This window comes from Apteryx mantelli, chromosome 1 (genome assembly GCF_036417845.1).
Source record: "Apteryx mantelli isolate bAptMan1 chromosome 1, bAptMan1.hap1, whole genome shotgun sequence".
Classification (NCBI taxonomy): Eukaryota; Metazoa; Chordata; class Aves; order Apterygiformes; family Apterygidae; genus Apteryx; species Apteryx mantelli.
Window position 1 is genome coordinate 120,538,894 of NC_089978.1, and position 16,285 is coordinate 120,555,178.

Here is a 16,285-nt window from a genome sequence, read left to right on the forward strand (position 1 = left end):
TCACTATGTCTTATAAAACATCAGTTCTGGAAAACAAGCGTGAGCCACAGTGAGAATCAGCTGAACATGAGCCCTAATATTATTACTGTGGTAAGAAAGCCTAATGGGATCCCTTTGATGTATAAACAAAAGAGTAGTAAAGAAAAGTGGCACGATGATTTATAACTGTGGACAATAATGAAACTGGCTGTAAAATACTGCAGATTTGTGCCCATATTTTTAAAAAAGAAAAGTCACACAGTGATCTGAATTTTGAAGAAGTTTCATAGGAGGAGGAATGAAGGACTTCATCTGTTTAGATACAGTATGAGGCTGAGCAGGAAGAACTGGCAGTAGAAAACCATTTTTAAATGGTGATCTAATTAATTAATGGAAGAAATAACTGAGGGAAACTATGGCTTCTTGATGTCTTTTAAAATGATATGTGTTAGTGAAATACATGTTATTGAGTTTAATACAATGGCAACTGCTTGAATTTTTTCAGCCTCTGATATAAAGGTGATCTGATGAATTGTTCCTTCTGGTCATAATGAATTTAAGTATTTATTGAGTTCTAATAGTTACAGTACTAAAAGTGAAGATTAGAAGTACTGATGACATTGTAGTTCATGCTGCTACATGAAATACTCAAATCATAGTAGTCCTTAAAATCAATACTGATGTGGCCATGTGGATATGCAGATTTCTGTTTACAAATACAGACAACTTACCTGGTTTGTCCTTCATAGACAATTCCAAATGATCGGGAACTACAACTAGGAGAATATCCACTTCTTCCATGCTATCACCTGTATTATTCACTTGTTTTTATGTTTTGTAACTTACTTTTTCTCTGCTTGTAGATAATTTAAGATAATATGAAATGCAGAACTAAATTGTGGACGCTGGATATCACCATACCTACAATACTCCCTATCTTTTTCTTATGATGCCATGCTGTTAGGTAAGCACATTTAATGCACTAACCTCACTTTGTGTTTGTGCATTAGTGATTTCATAATGCACATCTTAGCCTTACACCTTAGACATTTGCTCATTCCACTTTTTTGTATTTTTCTACCACTTTTACATTACTTGTTCTATTCTCTTCACTCTTCTTTGTATCATTTAGCCACCTTATATTTGCTGCACTGTGTGAGTTGTGTCTAGAGCTGAACCTAATAATATTTGTATTATCGCTTCACACAGTGAAGTTATATTGCCTTTCTTTCTTTCTTTGTTCTTTTCTAGTTTTTCTTTAAGTTAACTTTCTTAGGTAACTTCTTATGCTATTTTCTATTGTTTATGCATCCAATGACATCTTATTGGAGGATTTAAATAAAGGAAGGGGCCTAAGCCTCTCTCACTTTCTTTAGAAGCGTTTTGTTTCTGTGTGACTTTAAAGGAAATTCAGAGAATTCTATAACATAAGCAATCAATTTAAGAAGATATATAGTTAAAAATCCTAAGTCTGGTATAAGAATGTTCCGTAAGCATATTGGCCCAATTACCCTCAGAGATAACAATCAAAAAATAAAGTTGTAGAGTGGATGCAGCTACCCGGAAAAAAAAAACTATTTGCAGGTTGGCACTGGAAACCCATATCAACTCTGATTACAACATAAAAGATATGATTAGTAAATGAGTAATGGTATGACAAACAGTACTAAGCCATTCAAAATGTGTCACCAAAAACTCTAGCAATGTTTTCTAATTAGTTAAGAAGGAGCTAACAGTGAACGGTTGACTGATGCATGCCCTGTAAGACAATTATTTTAACAGATGGAGTAAAATAATCAGTCTGGTAAAGTATCAGTCTGGTAATCAATAACATCACAAGTTCAGTCTCAACAAATTCAGAACAGAAAAACACTAAAACTGCATATTAGTAAGAATGATTCAAAATCTTAAAAGATCCCCCAAAGAAACAAGATATTTAAAACAGAATTACTTCTGCGGATAAATTTACAGGAAAATTACTGATTGACATGGAAGCTTTTTGAATAACTGCCAAAACTGAGATTAAAACAGTTGCATCACTCATGCAGATGTCAAATAGTTTAGTGGACTGATAGAAGGCTCTTTATTGCTGAGGCTGTATGTTTTGCCTACACTGACATGTCAAGGAAACTTGTACAAACCCCTTCTTCATGTACATAATTTCTCACAGCCTTGTGTTATGAGTCACCTTGACATTCTTTTGCATTAATTCTAAAATTATTTTGGAGTTTATGAAGTTGCAACAAAGAAGTAAAAATTTAGATTAATGTTGTGTGTGAATTTGAAGCAGAGTATTTTTTCATGATTAATGTTCTGCATGGGTTATTTTCTTGTTCAAGTAAGAATGCTTTATTCCAAATTAGCACAAGGTACTTGCAAAGTAGATTTAACTCATGCAAAATAAAGGATTCTTAGAGTTGAGTAAGAGTATTTACTGTAGAAGTTAATTAGCCATAGACAGGCCCTTGCGCAAGGAAGTGGTCTCCAAACCATAGTTCATGAGCAAACTTTGCTCACAAAATTGGGTTAGGTTGCTTAACACAATAGGAAAAAAAAATTTAAATTGAAGTCAAAAGGGAGAAAAATATCTAGAGCTGCCCAAGGTATATTATTTAATTAGTATTACTGTTAATGGATAAGTGAAGGTTCAGAACCACTACCTTTCAGTTAGGCTTTCAGGTTTTCTCCTTTCCTCCCTAAATTCTAAAAACTTATTAAATACTTAATCAGTGCTTAATCCCTTATTGAAAGCCACCCTTCTAACAGTCATGGCACAGCAGACTGTAGTGAGAAAACCTAACAAGAATAATCCTGTCCCCAGGTTCAGCAAATTGACTTCAGCTGGAAGGCAATGGCTACACACCATGGACAATAATGGCTCATGTGACCTCTGCTGGCCTGCCCACTTGCTCAGGCAATGCATTCGTGTCTTCTTTTTAAATGTATAAGGGAATTCCTTTCCATTTTTTCTACCAATCCAGACAAAACTAGCTCTGCATTTTCAAGGTTATGAAGTGACAGTTTGTTGAGTAAAGATCTACTTCCATTTCATAGCACATGCTTTTTCATAAATCAATCAGTCATTTTAAAGTACAGCTCAAGGAACAGAGGAAGTATCAGATGTGCCCATTATTAAAGTAGAAATCTTAGACAGCCCATCACTGAGAAGCTAAATTGGACCTCGATCAACAAAAGCTAGTTCCATTGACCTCAAAGATATTAATGCTTTACTTTGCATTTTTGTAGCTCTTAGCACTTAATTTATTATCTGTTCAAAATACAAGGAAAAAATCTGACAAGCAAATAAAACAAATTTGTTAGGAAAAGTATTGTATTTTCAAGCTTCACAGAGGTTGTACAAACAACTGAGAAAAAAATAAAAAAGTAAAATCACACATTATATTACTCAAGAATAGATCTCTCAGTTGTGCATGACTCATCTTTGCAGCCAAATGATGGGATTGCATACAAATGCCACACAGAAAACTACTGTGCTGTATTGTTGCTTGCTTGGATAGGTACCTCTGGAGGTTACTGTAACTGCTGAAAGCTTGCAAGCATTCCATTAGGAACTTACTATAAATAAAAAGACTAGGAGGAGAAGGTTAAGACTGAAATGTCATGCAGTGGTTCTACATAGTTCAAAAGAATACTTTTCTAATTTTCTTCCCCTACTTCAGCCCAGCCTGTTAGCTTAAAATCTCTGAGGCATACTTAATATTACCCAAATCCCAAACATTAATGAATATTTAAGTTGCTATCTAATTTAATGAGAACATTCTTTGCGACCAAGTATGCTAGTGAACTAGTAACTTCTGCTACTATGTCACAGTCTGAAGAAAACCTGTCATCCCATCCCCTTAATCCCAAAACCATTCTGCAGTCAGAGAAGCTTATTAGCTATTTGTTAATGACGTTCTTAAACACATAATACAAATTCTTATCTTTGACAAAAAAAAAGAAAAAAGATTAAAGTCACGTGTAAGACTTGCACAGTATCTGAACAAAAATCTCCATCAAAAACACAAACAAACCAAAACAGTCAACCGTCTTCAGGAAAGGGGGAAAAGCTGATGTGCCCATCACTAGGCAAAACAGGTTTTTATTTCTGCAGTAATAATCTCAACCACACCAATGATTAAGTCATACTCCAAGTTATGTTAGGACAGATAAATAACTCAGATTATAGTGTGGGCATAAAACAGCATCTCTAGGAGGTTTTGTGCAAGATCTGGAAAGATAACTGCTTTACTGTTCTGTACTAAATCCATAAGAATAATGAGAGTTATTTACCACATCCCAAAAGCACAGTTTTACCTTAAGCTTTAAAAAGAATAAATAACTAACATGAATGGTGGCCTTCTGTTTCAGAGATTACATGCAGAAGTGACATGAAGAACATGTCATATTCTGTTAATTACTTGAGCACTTAGAAGTTCAAATTTTTTCTTACCTTTGCAAAAGGTACAGGATCCCAGAATCATTTAAACAGAAGTAGTTTAGAAATTCATTCCATTTTAGTTTTTAATTTCAACATCTTTAATATTTAATAAGTAGAAGTAATATAACTTTCTGCATTTTAATAGCTTTATGCATTTTTCTGCACGAACAAATATCCAAAACAAAATGAACATCTGGTATATTTTAATGAAGTTTGTCAGAACGACACCAGCTATGAAAGAATCAGCAAACACCATTTTAATCAGCAGTTCTGAATAACTCTCAGTGAGATAAATAGCTCTCACTTCATGTAAGTTATTTGTCTCTATTATTTATGCAGACAGTTTTTTTGTTTGTTCCTTCTTTCTGCACTGTTTCAGAGATCCAGCAGCACCACTAAAAGGTCTTACTGCTCACAACAACGTTTACTGGCACAGTATGTTGACCTAAACCATTTTCTTTCATTCCACTGTGAGAAATGAAGGACCTTTTTTGTCAACAAATCCAGTCACCTGCTGCTGTACGTGACCGACATCATATAGTCTTTCTTAAATTGATCATGCTTTTTCTTCAAAACAGGAATTCTTCTCACCTATATAACTCCCACAGAAGTCTGTGGGACTACTTACTTAAAGCAACTATTTTGCTGTAGTGCACAAGAATCTTTACCCAGTATACAGCTTATAATGATCAGTTTAGACATATTTTGTCTGAGTTAACACGTGCACTTCTCTTTACTACCTTTCCTTACAAACTGTTCTCCCAAATATTTTCTGTAGCTACCTCTTTTTGAACCAGATTTTACTTATTTGAGAAATTCTCCAATAATTGAATCCAACATGCTGATTCAAATGTATACTCCTTGGATTCTAGTAAATGCTGCCAACTCTTAAGACACAGTAAAGACAATTCCCCTGAAAACCTCGACATGCTGCAATACTGATGTTAAGGGTACAACCAACCAAAACAGATATGTTGTAATAGCTACGTTTTAAATAATCTCTAAGTGGATTTTTTTGAGCTTGCATAGTACTGCTATTGTTATTGGAGTAACTAAAGCTTTTAAGAACTTCCAGAATCACTGAAATTTTATCTTGTTTGCCTTCCAAATGCAAGCCTCCCAGATCAGTTCAACGGGACTCATGACAAGACAAGAGCAAAAATTCCTCGCCGTATTTTCTCATCATAGTATATGACAGTATTTGCCTTTTCTAGGATTTTTGAAGGAAAAAACATCTCAGAATTGTAACTCAGATTGCATGAGACTGCACACAAAATGCAAAACACAGAAGTATCTATAACAGACTGAAATGTTGTCTAGGAATACAAAGGACTGGAAAAAACTGAAAAAAGTAACTCATAAAGTTGAAAATAGGCTGAGATTAAGAAATGTCACATTGCCTGAAGTCCCTGAGGGCAGAGACACAGCAGGCATTTTATACAAATGGATTATTAAGGTGCTGAAGATAGACGATTTCTACATCCTTCTGGAATGGATCACAAGAAATAAAATAACTAAAAATGAAACAAGAGATCTTACACTCACAGAAATAGAGTGCTTTCTGAGCTCATTTCTGAATCAAGTAAATTATATGCCTCATACCCACAAATTAAGAGATAATATCCACTAATATAAAGACAAGTGATACACAATCAAGGGCTACCTAAATGCACTGAGACATCAGAACTAGAAGCTGATACAAGAGGTGTCAAATGCTCCAGTATACTGTATCTTAATTAAAAAGTTATAATGCCTCTGATGTTCTGTGAAGTGTGTTAGCTGGATGGAAAGAGAACACAGCCTTTGAAGTGTAGCCACTGGCAAAATACTGATGGCTAAACTTCAAAGAGTAAAAATGCTTCTCTTCCCCACACTGGTCTGGCCATAGCATCTCCAAATATACTGGACACCTGCAATACTCTGAGGCCCTGTACACAGTATTAAGTGCCTCCTGTCAATCTATTAACATTATAGTGAAACTGTGTAAGATGTTAAACTGGAATACTTAACTTTGATCTGAAATGGTCACAGGAGGAAAAAAAGAATATTTAAATAGTCAAATAAAACCAGTTAAACTGTTTTTTTCTAAACATTTACATTGTTTTTCATGGCATTAACATACGCTAAACATGTTTTTCTGAATCAGTTAACTTCCTACCCTTTTACTAGCTACTGCAATCCATATTAATCTTCACTTCAATCATTGAAGTTTTGTTCCAAGTTACTACTATAAAATAAAAATTGAGTTTTCTTTTTAATTCACAGAAAATCTATTCATAACACATGCCTGCAACTTAAGTATTTTTAGATGAAATTTTATGACATGTAACAGCTGGAATCAGATTAGAAACATGACAGATTCTTAACAATCAGAAAAGCAAGAGAAGGGCAACATAACATACTCATGTCATTTTTGTGGCTCTTATTCCTAGTTACAACTCAAGCTGTTCCAGTGCTGAGAACAACTAAATTCCTTCTTACAACTCCATACTGCAGGAACATCTACTCAGCTATAACAGCCATTCTACTTCTAGACTGTCAAAATGCCAAAATCAAGACAATGAAACTAAAATGATGAGTGACTTACCCCATTTAAAGGAAATGTCTTCCATCCTAGTTCTCCAAGCGCAGCTGTAGTATCAAGCAACACAACTGAAAATTGAAAAAGAAATAGAATGTTTGGGGCATTTCTTGAATTACACATATAAAAGACAGTAAAGTTTAAAGCATAAAGCCTATATGAGTTGAATCAGTCATCTACTAATCATCTGAGCACATCCGTTTAAAGCTGCTGAAGCAATGAAAATGTTGGAGTATGAATAAAAACAGAACCTAAATGTTTAGGCTTTTGAGGCTTACATTTTGAGGCTTACATTACATTCATATTCATTTTGAGGCTTACATTATCAAATGTCTCAGAAGATAAGATTTAACTTCTTTTGTAAAAATCACTGCAAAATCACAATACGCTACTAATGTTGTTTCACTAAAAGATGACTGAATAAGCATGAACAATTCTGCAATCTCTTGCCTAGAAATCTGGAAAGTCTGCGTGTAGACTTAAGCATTAAAGCTAATAAAGAAAAACAGAGCTTCAAAACAAAAATGTCTGCAAAAATATTTCAAGAAATAAATGAAAGTTACACAGTACAAAAATTGTGCAATTCAAAAATAACACACAGGGTCTAACAACTTTAGAGTTGATATTCCAGTTGGTATATCAGTGCTGAAAGCTGCTACAAATGTTTTGTATAACTTCTGCCACTTTCATTATTGATTTTTAATAGATGACAGGTTGTCCATTATTGTACATGTATATTACAAAATGTTTCTGTATTATTTTAATTATTTAAATTAGATTAGCACCATTTTTCTTCTTTTCACTAATAATGCAAAAATCATACAGACCACAGCTCATAGCAGTAAGGAAGATGATTACAAACCAAATATTTAGAGACACGAGAGACTGTATTACTACAACCTGTACAATCTACTACTACAGTCAGTACCTACACGTACTACTGCCCTCTAATGGAATTGTTTCATTTGACCCTCTGATTTCATGAAAAATATGTAAAGAAGGATTTAAGCATAAAATTATGTATTGTATAGGGCAGCTGATTTTAATTCTCAGGTTACAGGGTTTGAAGGCTCAGTTCCTTCTCATAGCCTGCAAATTCCAGTTCTTCTTCAGACAGTTAAATGATGTAGAAAAATTAAGCAATTACTTTGGAACATGACACTGCTCTCCATTCATTTGGGGGTTTTATGCTGCTGCACATTATCTTCCATCTGTATATTGATTGTTTGGACAACAAACTCTACAGCTATCCTTACAAAGAAGCACAGCAGCAGCAGTGTAAGCCAGGTCATGGGTTCTGCCTTATGGAAAAGACACACTGGCATGCAAACTATTTGTGCTCACCCACCTTATTACAGGAAACGACCTAGCATATTCCTTTGACTTTTGTATTAGTAATAATCAGAGTTTCTCTGTATTTGAATGTATGTTGACTTATAACCTGAACCTGATATAATTTTATCAGCAACTTTACAGTCAGGTAACATGTTCAAGAGCAACTATGTCTTTAATGATTTATCTGAAGAATCTAATTACATTTTAAAAAGGATATTCAACAAAGTATTCTGCTCCCCACTTTTTCACAAGTTTATGAAGCTTTGTGAGTAACTTGAAAATGAATCAAACATTTTTTTACATGCCCTATTTTATTTCCAAAAATGGAATCACTATCTCCATTGAGACCATATCTGTCTTCTGATTACTTATAAAGCTGTGATTTACAGCTGTCATAGTATTTTCTGTTTGCATCAGGCTACCATACACTTGTTCAAGAGTCAGAAAAGCCTCTTCCTGTTTGGTCCGTGATTCATCAGTTTCCTCTGTAAACCTTCAAGTAACAATGTCTGGGGGATCTGTCACCTCCAAAAAAAATAATGAAGCCATTGGGTTTAGCAATTTCCTTTTCATAGAGGAGATCAAATGCTCAGCTGGTTTCTGAGAATATTTCAGTTGCCTCTTAGGAGTGTCTTTTCTTCTCTCCTCTCCTCTCCTCCCCTTCTCCCTCTGTCCAGCAAACAATTTACTTTGCTTTTCAGCTAAGATTATACCTTGATACGTATCAAGTATTGCTCTGATGATATCTTATTTTTAATTCTTCCACTATCAGATAAAAAGCACTATATGCTACTGCTAAAGCTATGGATCTGCAGGTGGGAATGGACTCTCTCCACAAACAGCACAAGGACTTAAACTATTGTTTCAGTTTGTGATTTTTGCGGTAGCAGGCCCACAATTCCATCCAGGTATTCAAAACTTACACTTCCAAGGAACAAGGCCTACAATGGGAAAAGTAATTCATTTCTTCAGTGGAGCTTGAATTAATTAATTTCTTGCCTAAATTAATCATTTAAGATTTGAAAGCTCAAAGCTATACATTAAAAAATTTAAAAACTAGAAATAAATTAATCACTGAAAGTATGCTAAGTTTAAATTTATGTGAACCATGATCTAATAATATTTGTTATATACATTTATGAAATGATCCCCATTATACAACTGACTTTTGATAAAAACACAAATTTTGACACATTTTGCTTGCAAGCATCTTATATGCTCACATATGCTCATCTGTGTCCACCAAATCTATAAGAACCTCAGCTTGGTGTATTCAAAAAGCCAAACAACTAATAACCAGAATTAGAATGTTATCATGTGCCAAAGTCAGAAATAAAAATCATAAAAAGTAAAAGACTATTTTTCCAAGAGTAAACAAAAAAAAAGCAAAATGCAACAATAGCACTCATATTAAAAGACATAAAATAATTATCAATCATAAATATCCAGCAGACTGGCAGATCAAGTGAACAATATGACAATATGTTTACAGCAAAGAATTACAAACCTGAGTGAAAGAGTGAAAACTAGAAGGCTGGCCATACAAATGAGGGCAGGGATAAAATAGTGAAATCCTCCCTTATTTCAGTGATTTGGAGATGTCTACACCTCTGTATAGGACAGAGATACCTGAGTTAGCTTTAAATGATTAAGAAACAATCTATCCCCAGCAGCATAGACCTGATGACAGACAAATATGCCCTGCTAAGAAGTTTCCAACATGCAGCTTCTTGGCAGAAAATTCATTCTGCCAAAGAAATCCAAACTAAAAGGATTGCCCACATGTACACATCTGATTTATATCCAATGTTTCTCCTCCCACTGCAGAAAAGTGAAAGGTTTTAAAGAACTAAAAGTTTCTTTAGATTTGGAAATTCACATGCAAAGAGACTGAGAAGAGATGGCAGACACTACATGGATGACGCTTCCAACCAGAAAATTCCTTAAAAAGTTAATGCAACCAGGAAGCTATATTTACTGACCCTTGTCTTTATGCTTACTTGTTTATACTGCTTTGTATGCCACAAAAAATCCCATTCATCTTAAACGAGATATCATGTGAAGTGGTCATTATGGACAAGATGGTAGCACAAGCAAAAGTGTCTGTCTGGAACTACTGAATTTAATATTTTTGAAAAAGCTATAAATTAATAGGTTGAACTAAGAAATTTTATTGACATTTCTGACATCCAACCTCCACCTGCAGCAGCCAGATTTTTGAGATGACAGAGAGTGTAAACCTTGCAGACTGATCACGAGCGACAGAACATAGTGCTGCCATTATAAAGTCACATCATGATTCAACAAGAACTAAAGATCCTTTAAAAATATCTTCAGATAAAGAGAACTTAGATTTAGGACGCGTTTGTCTCTTCTTAAATAATTAAGTTAGGGATACTATCACTTAGACTAACAATAATATAGATATACAGACTTGTACATGTAGCTATAAATCTTCTGTTTTAGTTAACTGAGCACCTGACGCTTTGCATGTAAAAGTGTTTAGCTTTGTTTACCAGTATATTCTTTAATAGATATTACACTGTTATTGCTCATTTTATTATGCCATATTGAGCTCAATTTTCCTTTTTTTGACAAATCCTACACTGCTATTATTAGACTTCACAACTGAAATTAATCTTTTTAGACGTTTTGCCCAGTCCTAAGGGAACTGTTTTATTTAAAATTACGATGAGCAGAGCTCTGAGGACTGAGAGTCTGGAATTTTAATTCTAATTCCAAAACACTGCTCTGAAGATGAACTCTATCATCTTGTCTGTGCAACTGAGGAAAAAACTTTCCAAACATTAATATCATTGGTTTCTTTTCTCCTCTTCTTTTTTTACACTACATCTCCAGACAGTCTGACCTAACAGTTTTAAATGACTATAGGACTTCAGCCAAATTAGTTCATGGATTCATAGTCTGACATCAGACTGGACCGTTAGATCACCTAGACTGACCTCCCATTCATTGCAGACTAACACATTTCACTGCTATCTTGATATTGGGCTCAATAACTTCTGTTTGACTAAGCATGTTGTAACCTATAGACCAGGAGTTCACCTGCCTGTGACCCAAGGCCTAATTTTGTGCAGCGCAGCAGTGATACCGTACTGAGCTGTAAGAGAGAAGGTAAGCCGAAGATTTGCAAGGAAAGTCAAACAATAAACAGAAATTTATTTGCTAAGACAATACTAGTAACTCAGGGACTTGAGGAAAAACATCAGCCTGAAAAAAAACAAGAAAATAGCAGAGAATATGAAGAAGACAACTTGGCAAGACTGCAGACCAGCTCACTCCAAGGAGCAACATGTCCACATGGCTGACTGATGCTTGGCCAGCAGAGCCTCACCAGGTGCCTGTCTCAGGAGCGGAGAGCACCTATTGCTTAGCCTGGTAACATGTTTGCCCTAGGTGTCTACTTGGTGTGTTAGCCAATAAAGAAATGCCAGGTACTTAGGAGCCATGGATGTCCTGTATGCTGAATCTCTCGGCACAGGGTAGAAGATGCCCATATAAAAGATGGAAAGTTTCAGTATCTTCCACAACGGTAGGCACTCTTCACTGATGATATCCAGAGATAGGTAAAACTGATGCATCTTTTTTTTTCTGAGAACTTTCTTATCAGCTGTAATCAATTCATATTTATAAGACAAATACACTGAGCTGCTGAAGTCTCTGAGAGGCATACTTCCAGCCCCCAAGACATTTTTTGTGGCTCTTTTCTGAACTGTCTGCAATTTTTTTCAGTTTTTATGGTCTTTTTTCTTCCTTTCTACACTTTTTTAAAAATAGGATTACCTGAAGTATTCTGAAGTCATTCTTTCTAATAATACACATTAAGATAAAAAGGCTTCCCTATTTTTATACCCTGTCTATGGTATCTCCAAGGTCACATTAGCCCATTTTTTACTGCAGCATTGCACTCATAGGCAGTTATTAGTCTGTCAGGATCACTATCCTTTACAGAATCACTGCTTTTCATCTTTTTTTTTTTGTTTGGGTTGCATTTTTGTTCCAGAATGTACAAAGATGCATTTATTCATATTAAAATGAGCTTTATATTTAAACGCTGACCTTACTAAATGATAAAGCCTGTTCCCTGTCTCTACATCCCCTTTCTTTATTTACTTACCACTCTACTACTCCTCTGTCACCTGCTGATTTTACATTTATTTCCATATCACTGATGAAAAATGTTGACCAGTCATAAATGTGAATAGTGTATAAGGAATACCTCAAATTCAGTGATTTAACAATCACTGAAAATTACTTTAAGATTTCTTGGGCCTCAGTTTTTTAAAGTGCATTTACTAAAAGCTTTGCTAAGATTTCTGCAGTCTTTGTGGCATTTTGTCACACCTTACAAAATCTAAACATACTACCTTCTATGTCATATCAGACAACCTTGAGGCTCATCTGCTTGAGGAAGACAGAAAGAAGAGGGAGATAGACAACATGCAAGTTATTCGTGGCAATTAACACCTAACCAACTGGGAAAAATGATTAACTGTGAGTTTGTTTTTTGACCAGGCATGTTTCCCACAAAACCATATGAACTGGCATTCACTATACACCTATCAACTGAGTCCTTTTTCAGAATTTCCATTATTTTGCATCCAAAAGCTATGTGGTTTAGGCAAGATTAGCAAGCTGCAGCAATAAAGGATGGGGACCACCTGTCTAGATAGCAATTCTGCAGAAAAAGTATATAGAAGTTAAAGAAAATCCTGTACTGAATAGCATCAACAATGCTCTTTGATAGATATAAATAAAAAGGATTGTAGCTAATAAAATATATGAAATAATCCTTCCCCTCTCTTCAGGATTTGTAAGCTTTCAGGAGGAGTGCTGTGTCTGGTTTCAGTGTCATACTTCAAAAAATACATGGACCAGTTGGAAAGAGACCATAGGAAAGCAACAAGAATGATCAGCTCTCTAGAAATCTGGCTGTGCTCTGGAAGGTCCAAGTGCACTGGAGTCATTTACCTTGGAGGCTGAATTAGAGGGGGTATCCAGTAACAACCTTCAGGGATATGAAAGGCTGTTAGAAGCAGAAAAGAATAATCTGTTGTCTATGTCCATGGCCAATAAGGAAGAAGGGATTTAAATGACAATAAGAAGAGTTTTATGTTAGACTTCAGGAAAATATTCACTACCCCTACAGTTGGAAAGAAGAGGGATAGTTGGGACTAATTGTTAATTTAGGGAAAATCCACTACGGGAGGCTTTCAAGACATGTTACAACGCTGTCAGAGTTGGGTTTCTACGTAAGCTCATGTTGCCTTGGGGCAAAAGGATGGAGCTAAGTGACTTCTTGAATCCTCTCCAGCTCTGTGTTTTTTAGCAAATTCTAGTTTCCTGGTTAATGGTGCTTCCCTTTTCTTTTCAAACTAGTACTCTTAACACCCACCTGCTTCCAAACTTCTCGAATTCCCTGAATCCCAAAACTCATTAAGTTTACCATAAGTAGCCCAAAGATCTCCTCAGCCAATTCTTTTAGGACTCTTTGAAGAGAATTTTCTATGCCAGATGGGAAGTACTTCATACTCCTGTTTTATGAATAAATTACTAATTTCTAATTATCTCAATTGTGAACACATTATCTTCTGCATCTCTTTCTAAAAACAGTTCTGCATCATTCACACAATATTTTTTATTCATAATACAACTGAAAAATTCCCGTTATCCTTAGTGTTGTGAGACATGGGCTTTTACCTAATTTATTTAGCTTCCATTTTCAAATTTCTGTACTTCACAATTTTTAATGGGTATTGATTTCCACGTTTCCTCTGTTTTCCATTAATTATTACCATTATTTCTAATTTCTGCTTTCATGTTACCTCTAAAATAGGCTGGGCTTTTATCCAAAAATGGCTTTTTTATTTATCCATGATTTCACTATCAAGAATTTTTAAAAGGAATTTACATTTTCATATTTTATATTTTCACATTTTTGTGCACACACACAACCACACAATTAGAATTCTCCTCTACTGAACGTAAGCTGGTCAGAATTATTTTTCATGTACTAACACCAACATCTCATTAATGATACATTCACCTTTCTCCATCATAATGATGTTTGCAACATTATTACATTGGGTACAATACTTTTTATGTTGGAAAACTGTCCTTTAGCTTGTGACATTTTATATGCCTAGCTGCATGAGATGCCCAGTCCGCATCTTCAAAAACAAATACCCTCATGGCAGTTTTCCCTTCCATATATTACATATGGATATTTTCAGAGTAGCTTATCCTACTTTCTAATTTGATCCAGTTATCTGTTTCAGTCTTGCTGCTCCCTATTACCTGGATACATGTAATTTCAAATCTTGTGGCTGAGCTAAGAGAATTAAAACAAACAGTTCCATCATATAAAGTGCCACTACACACCCTTTTTATTCACCCTTTTTTCCTAATGAACTTTATTAACCATTTCCTAGCAAGATTTTTTAATTAATAAAATTATTATTTTTTCCTCTTTGCTATATCATTTTTTGGTTTCCTACACTTTCATGGTGCTCCTGCTACTTTGGAGCCAAAATAATCATCCTTTCCACACCTTATGTACAACTATGCACAAATGCCTGAGAGCGGAAGGCTACTGTAATCCGACTGCTTCACCTCTCACTGGAATGTAAGCCAACATTTTCCAAACCAAAAGCTTCAGTTTTACATTATCTTTTTTCATATTGCTTTTCTTCCACTCTGACTTGAAAAATCAACAAGGATTCTTTTATTCTCATGTTGTACTGTTATTAGCACTGCCAATCATTGTAGACCCTCAGTTACATCAGAGTAACCTTACTAGATTAAGCATTAAATAGAAAAAGTTAAATGAAACTCTGGTTTATTCCCTTCTTGTCCCTTTTGGGTGGATGATTGTGTTGGATTTGGATTATAAATTGCACATTTTTATACAACTGTGCCACATAAATATGCAAGATATTAGACCAAATTCTCCACATCCTTCTTGCTACCTAAAATTGTAAGATACCACACTGAGGGATGTAATTTATATAATTTTCTTTTATACTTTGAAGGAGGCAGAGGCAATTGTTTCCAGCAGTATCTTCAATTTCAATATTCCATATACTGTCAAACCCCTAAAGTTAGTGAAACAGAAGTAGCAACTAATCTTGAAATGATATGCTATTTCATTTGAATAATTAAGTTGATAAGACATGTTTAAGACTAAAGCTGATAATTATACTCACTGCGTATCACTTTTGCAAGCTTATGTTTTCCTTACTGTTTGCAAATCATTTGCCAAATACTCACTTTTTCAAATATGTATACATATAGCATTCAGAGTTTATGAAGACAGAAGGAAGAAATAGGCCATTTGTTCACAAATCATTCAGATTTTTCTATTCATTATTCATGCTATGTAACTGGTCCCTGATCATACCATCACAATATTTTAAAATAGAAGAACAAGCCATTAACTTCCTATATTAACCTATTTTGGAAAGGGGGGTTATAGGAACATCTACTCAATTTACACATGCATGAACAAAAATACACTTGTAAAGTATTTTCCAAATAACAAGGTATTATAGCCACAGCGGGATGAAAAAATATTCAGATTCTGAACAAATATTCTAATGAGTGCTTCAACACCTCCCAAGCTTATAAAAAAGTTAAATATGAATTAGACCCAGTAATACTTGACATTCAACTTCTACAGGTAGGCCCAATGCATTTTATGATTTCTATAGCACCAAGGGATTTAAATATTTATCTTTTACCTGCATGTTCTCATTTTATTTTTTTGTAAATGGTCTAGTTCATGTCCAAATTTTCTTTATCTAGAAATGACTGTTAAAACCATCACTGTAAATTTTGATGCATGGTCATAAAAGTCTACCCTCCTTGGGAAAGCCTCTAGCTTGCTACACTTCAGGGAACAATAGACAGCAGTCCTTATGTGTTATCTG

At 34.8% G+C, this 16,285-nt stretch overlaps 1 protein-coding gene across 7 annotated transcripts in view; it reads right to left on the minus strand.

The window, feature by feature from the left end:
- EPHA6 (EPH receptor A6) overlaps positions 1-16,285 on the minus strand; it is a 550,821-nt gene that overhangs the window by 507,226 nt on the left and 27,310 nt on the right. For all 7 annotated transcript variants that reach the window (XR_010884765.1, XM_067300370.1, XM_067300386.1 and 4 more), the window contains exon 2: positions 7,008-7,072. Coding sequence is in view for 6 of the 7 variants with exons in the window: in XM_067300370.1 (XP_067156471.1) it covers positions 7,008-7,072 (65 nt within the window). In the remaining variant the exon portion in view is untranslated. The remainder of the gene's footprint in view (positions 1-7,007; positions 7,073-16,285) is intronic.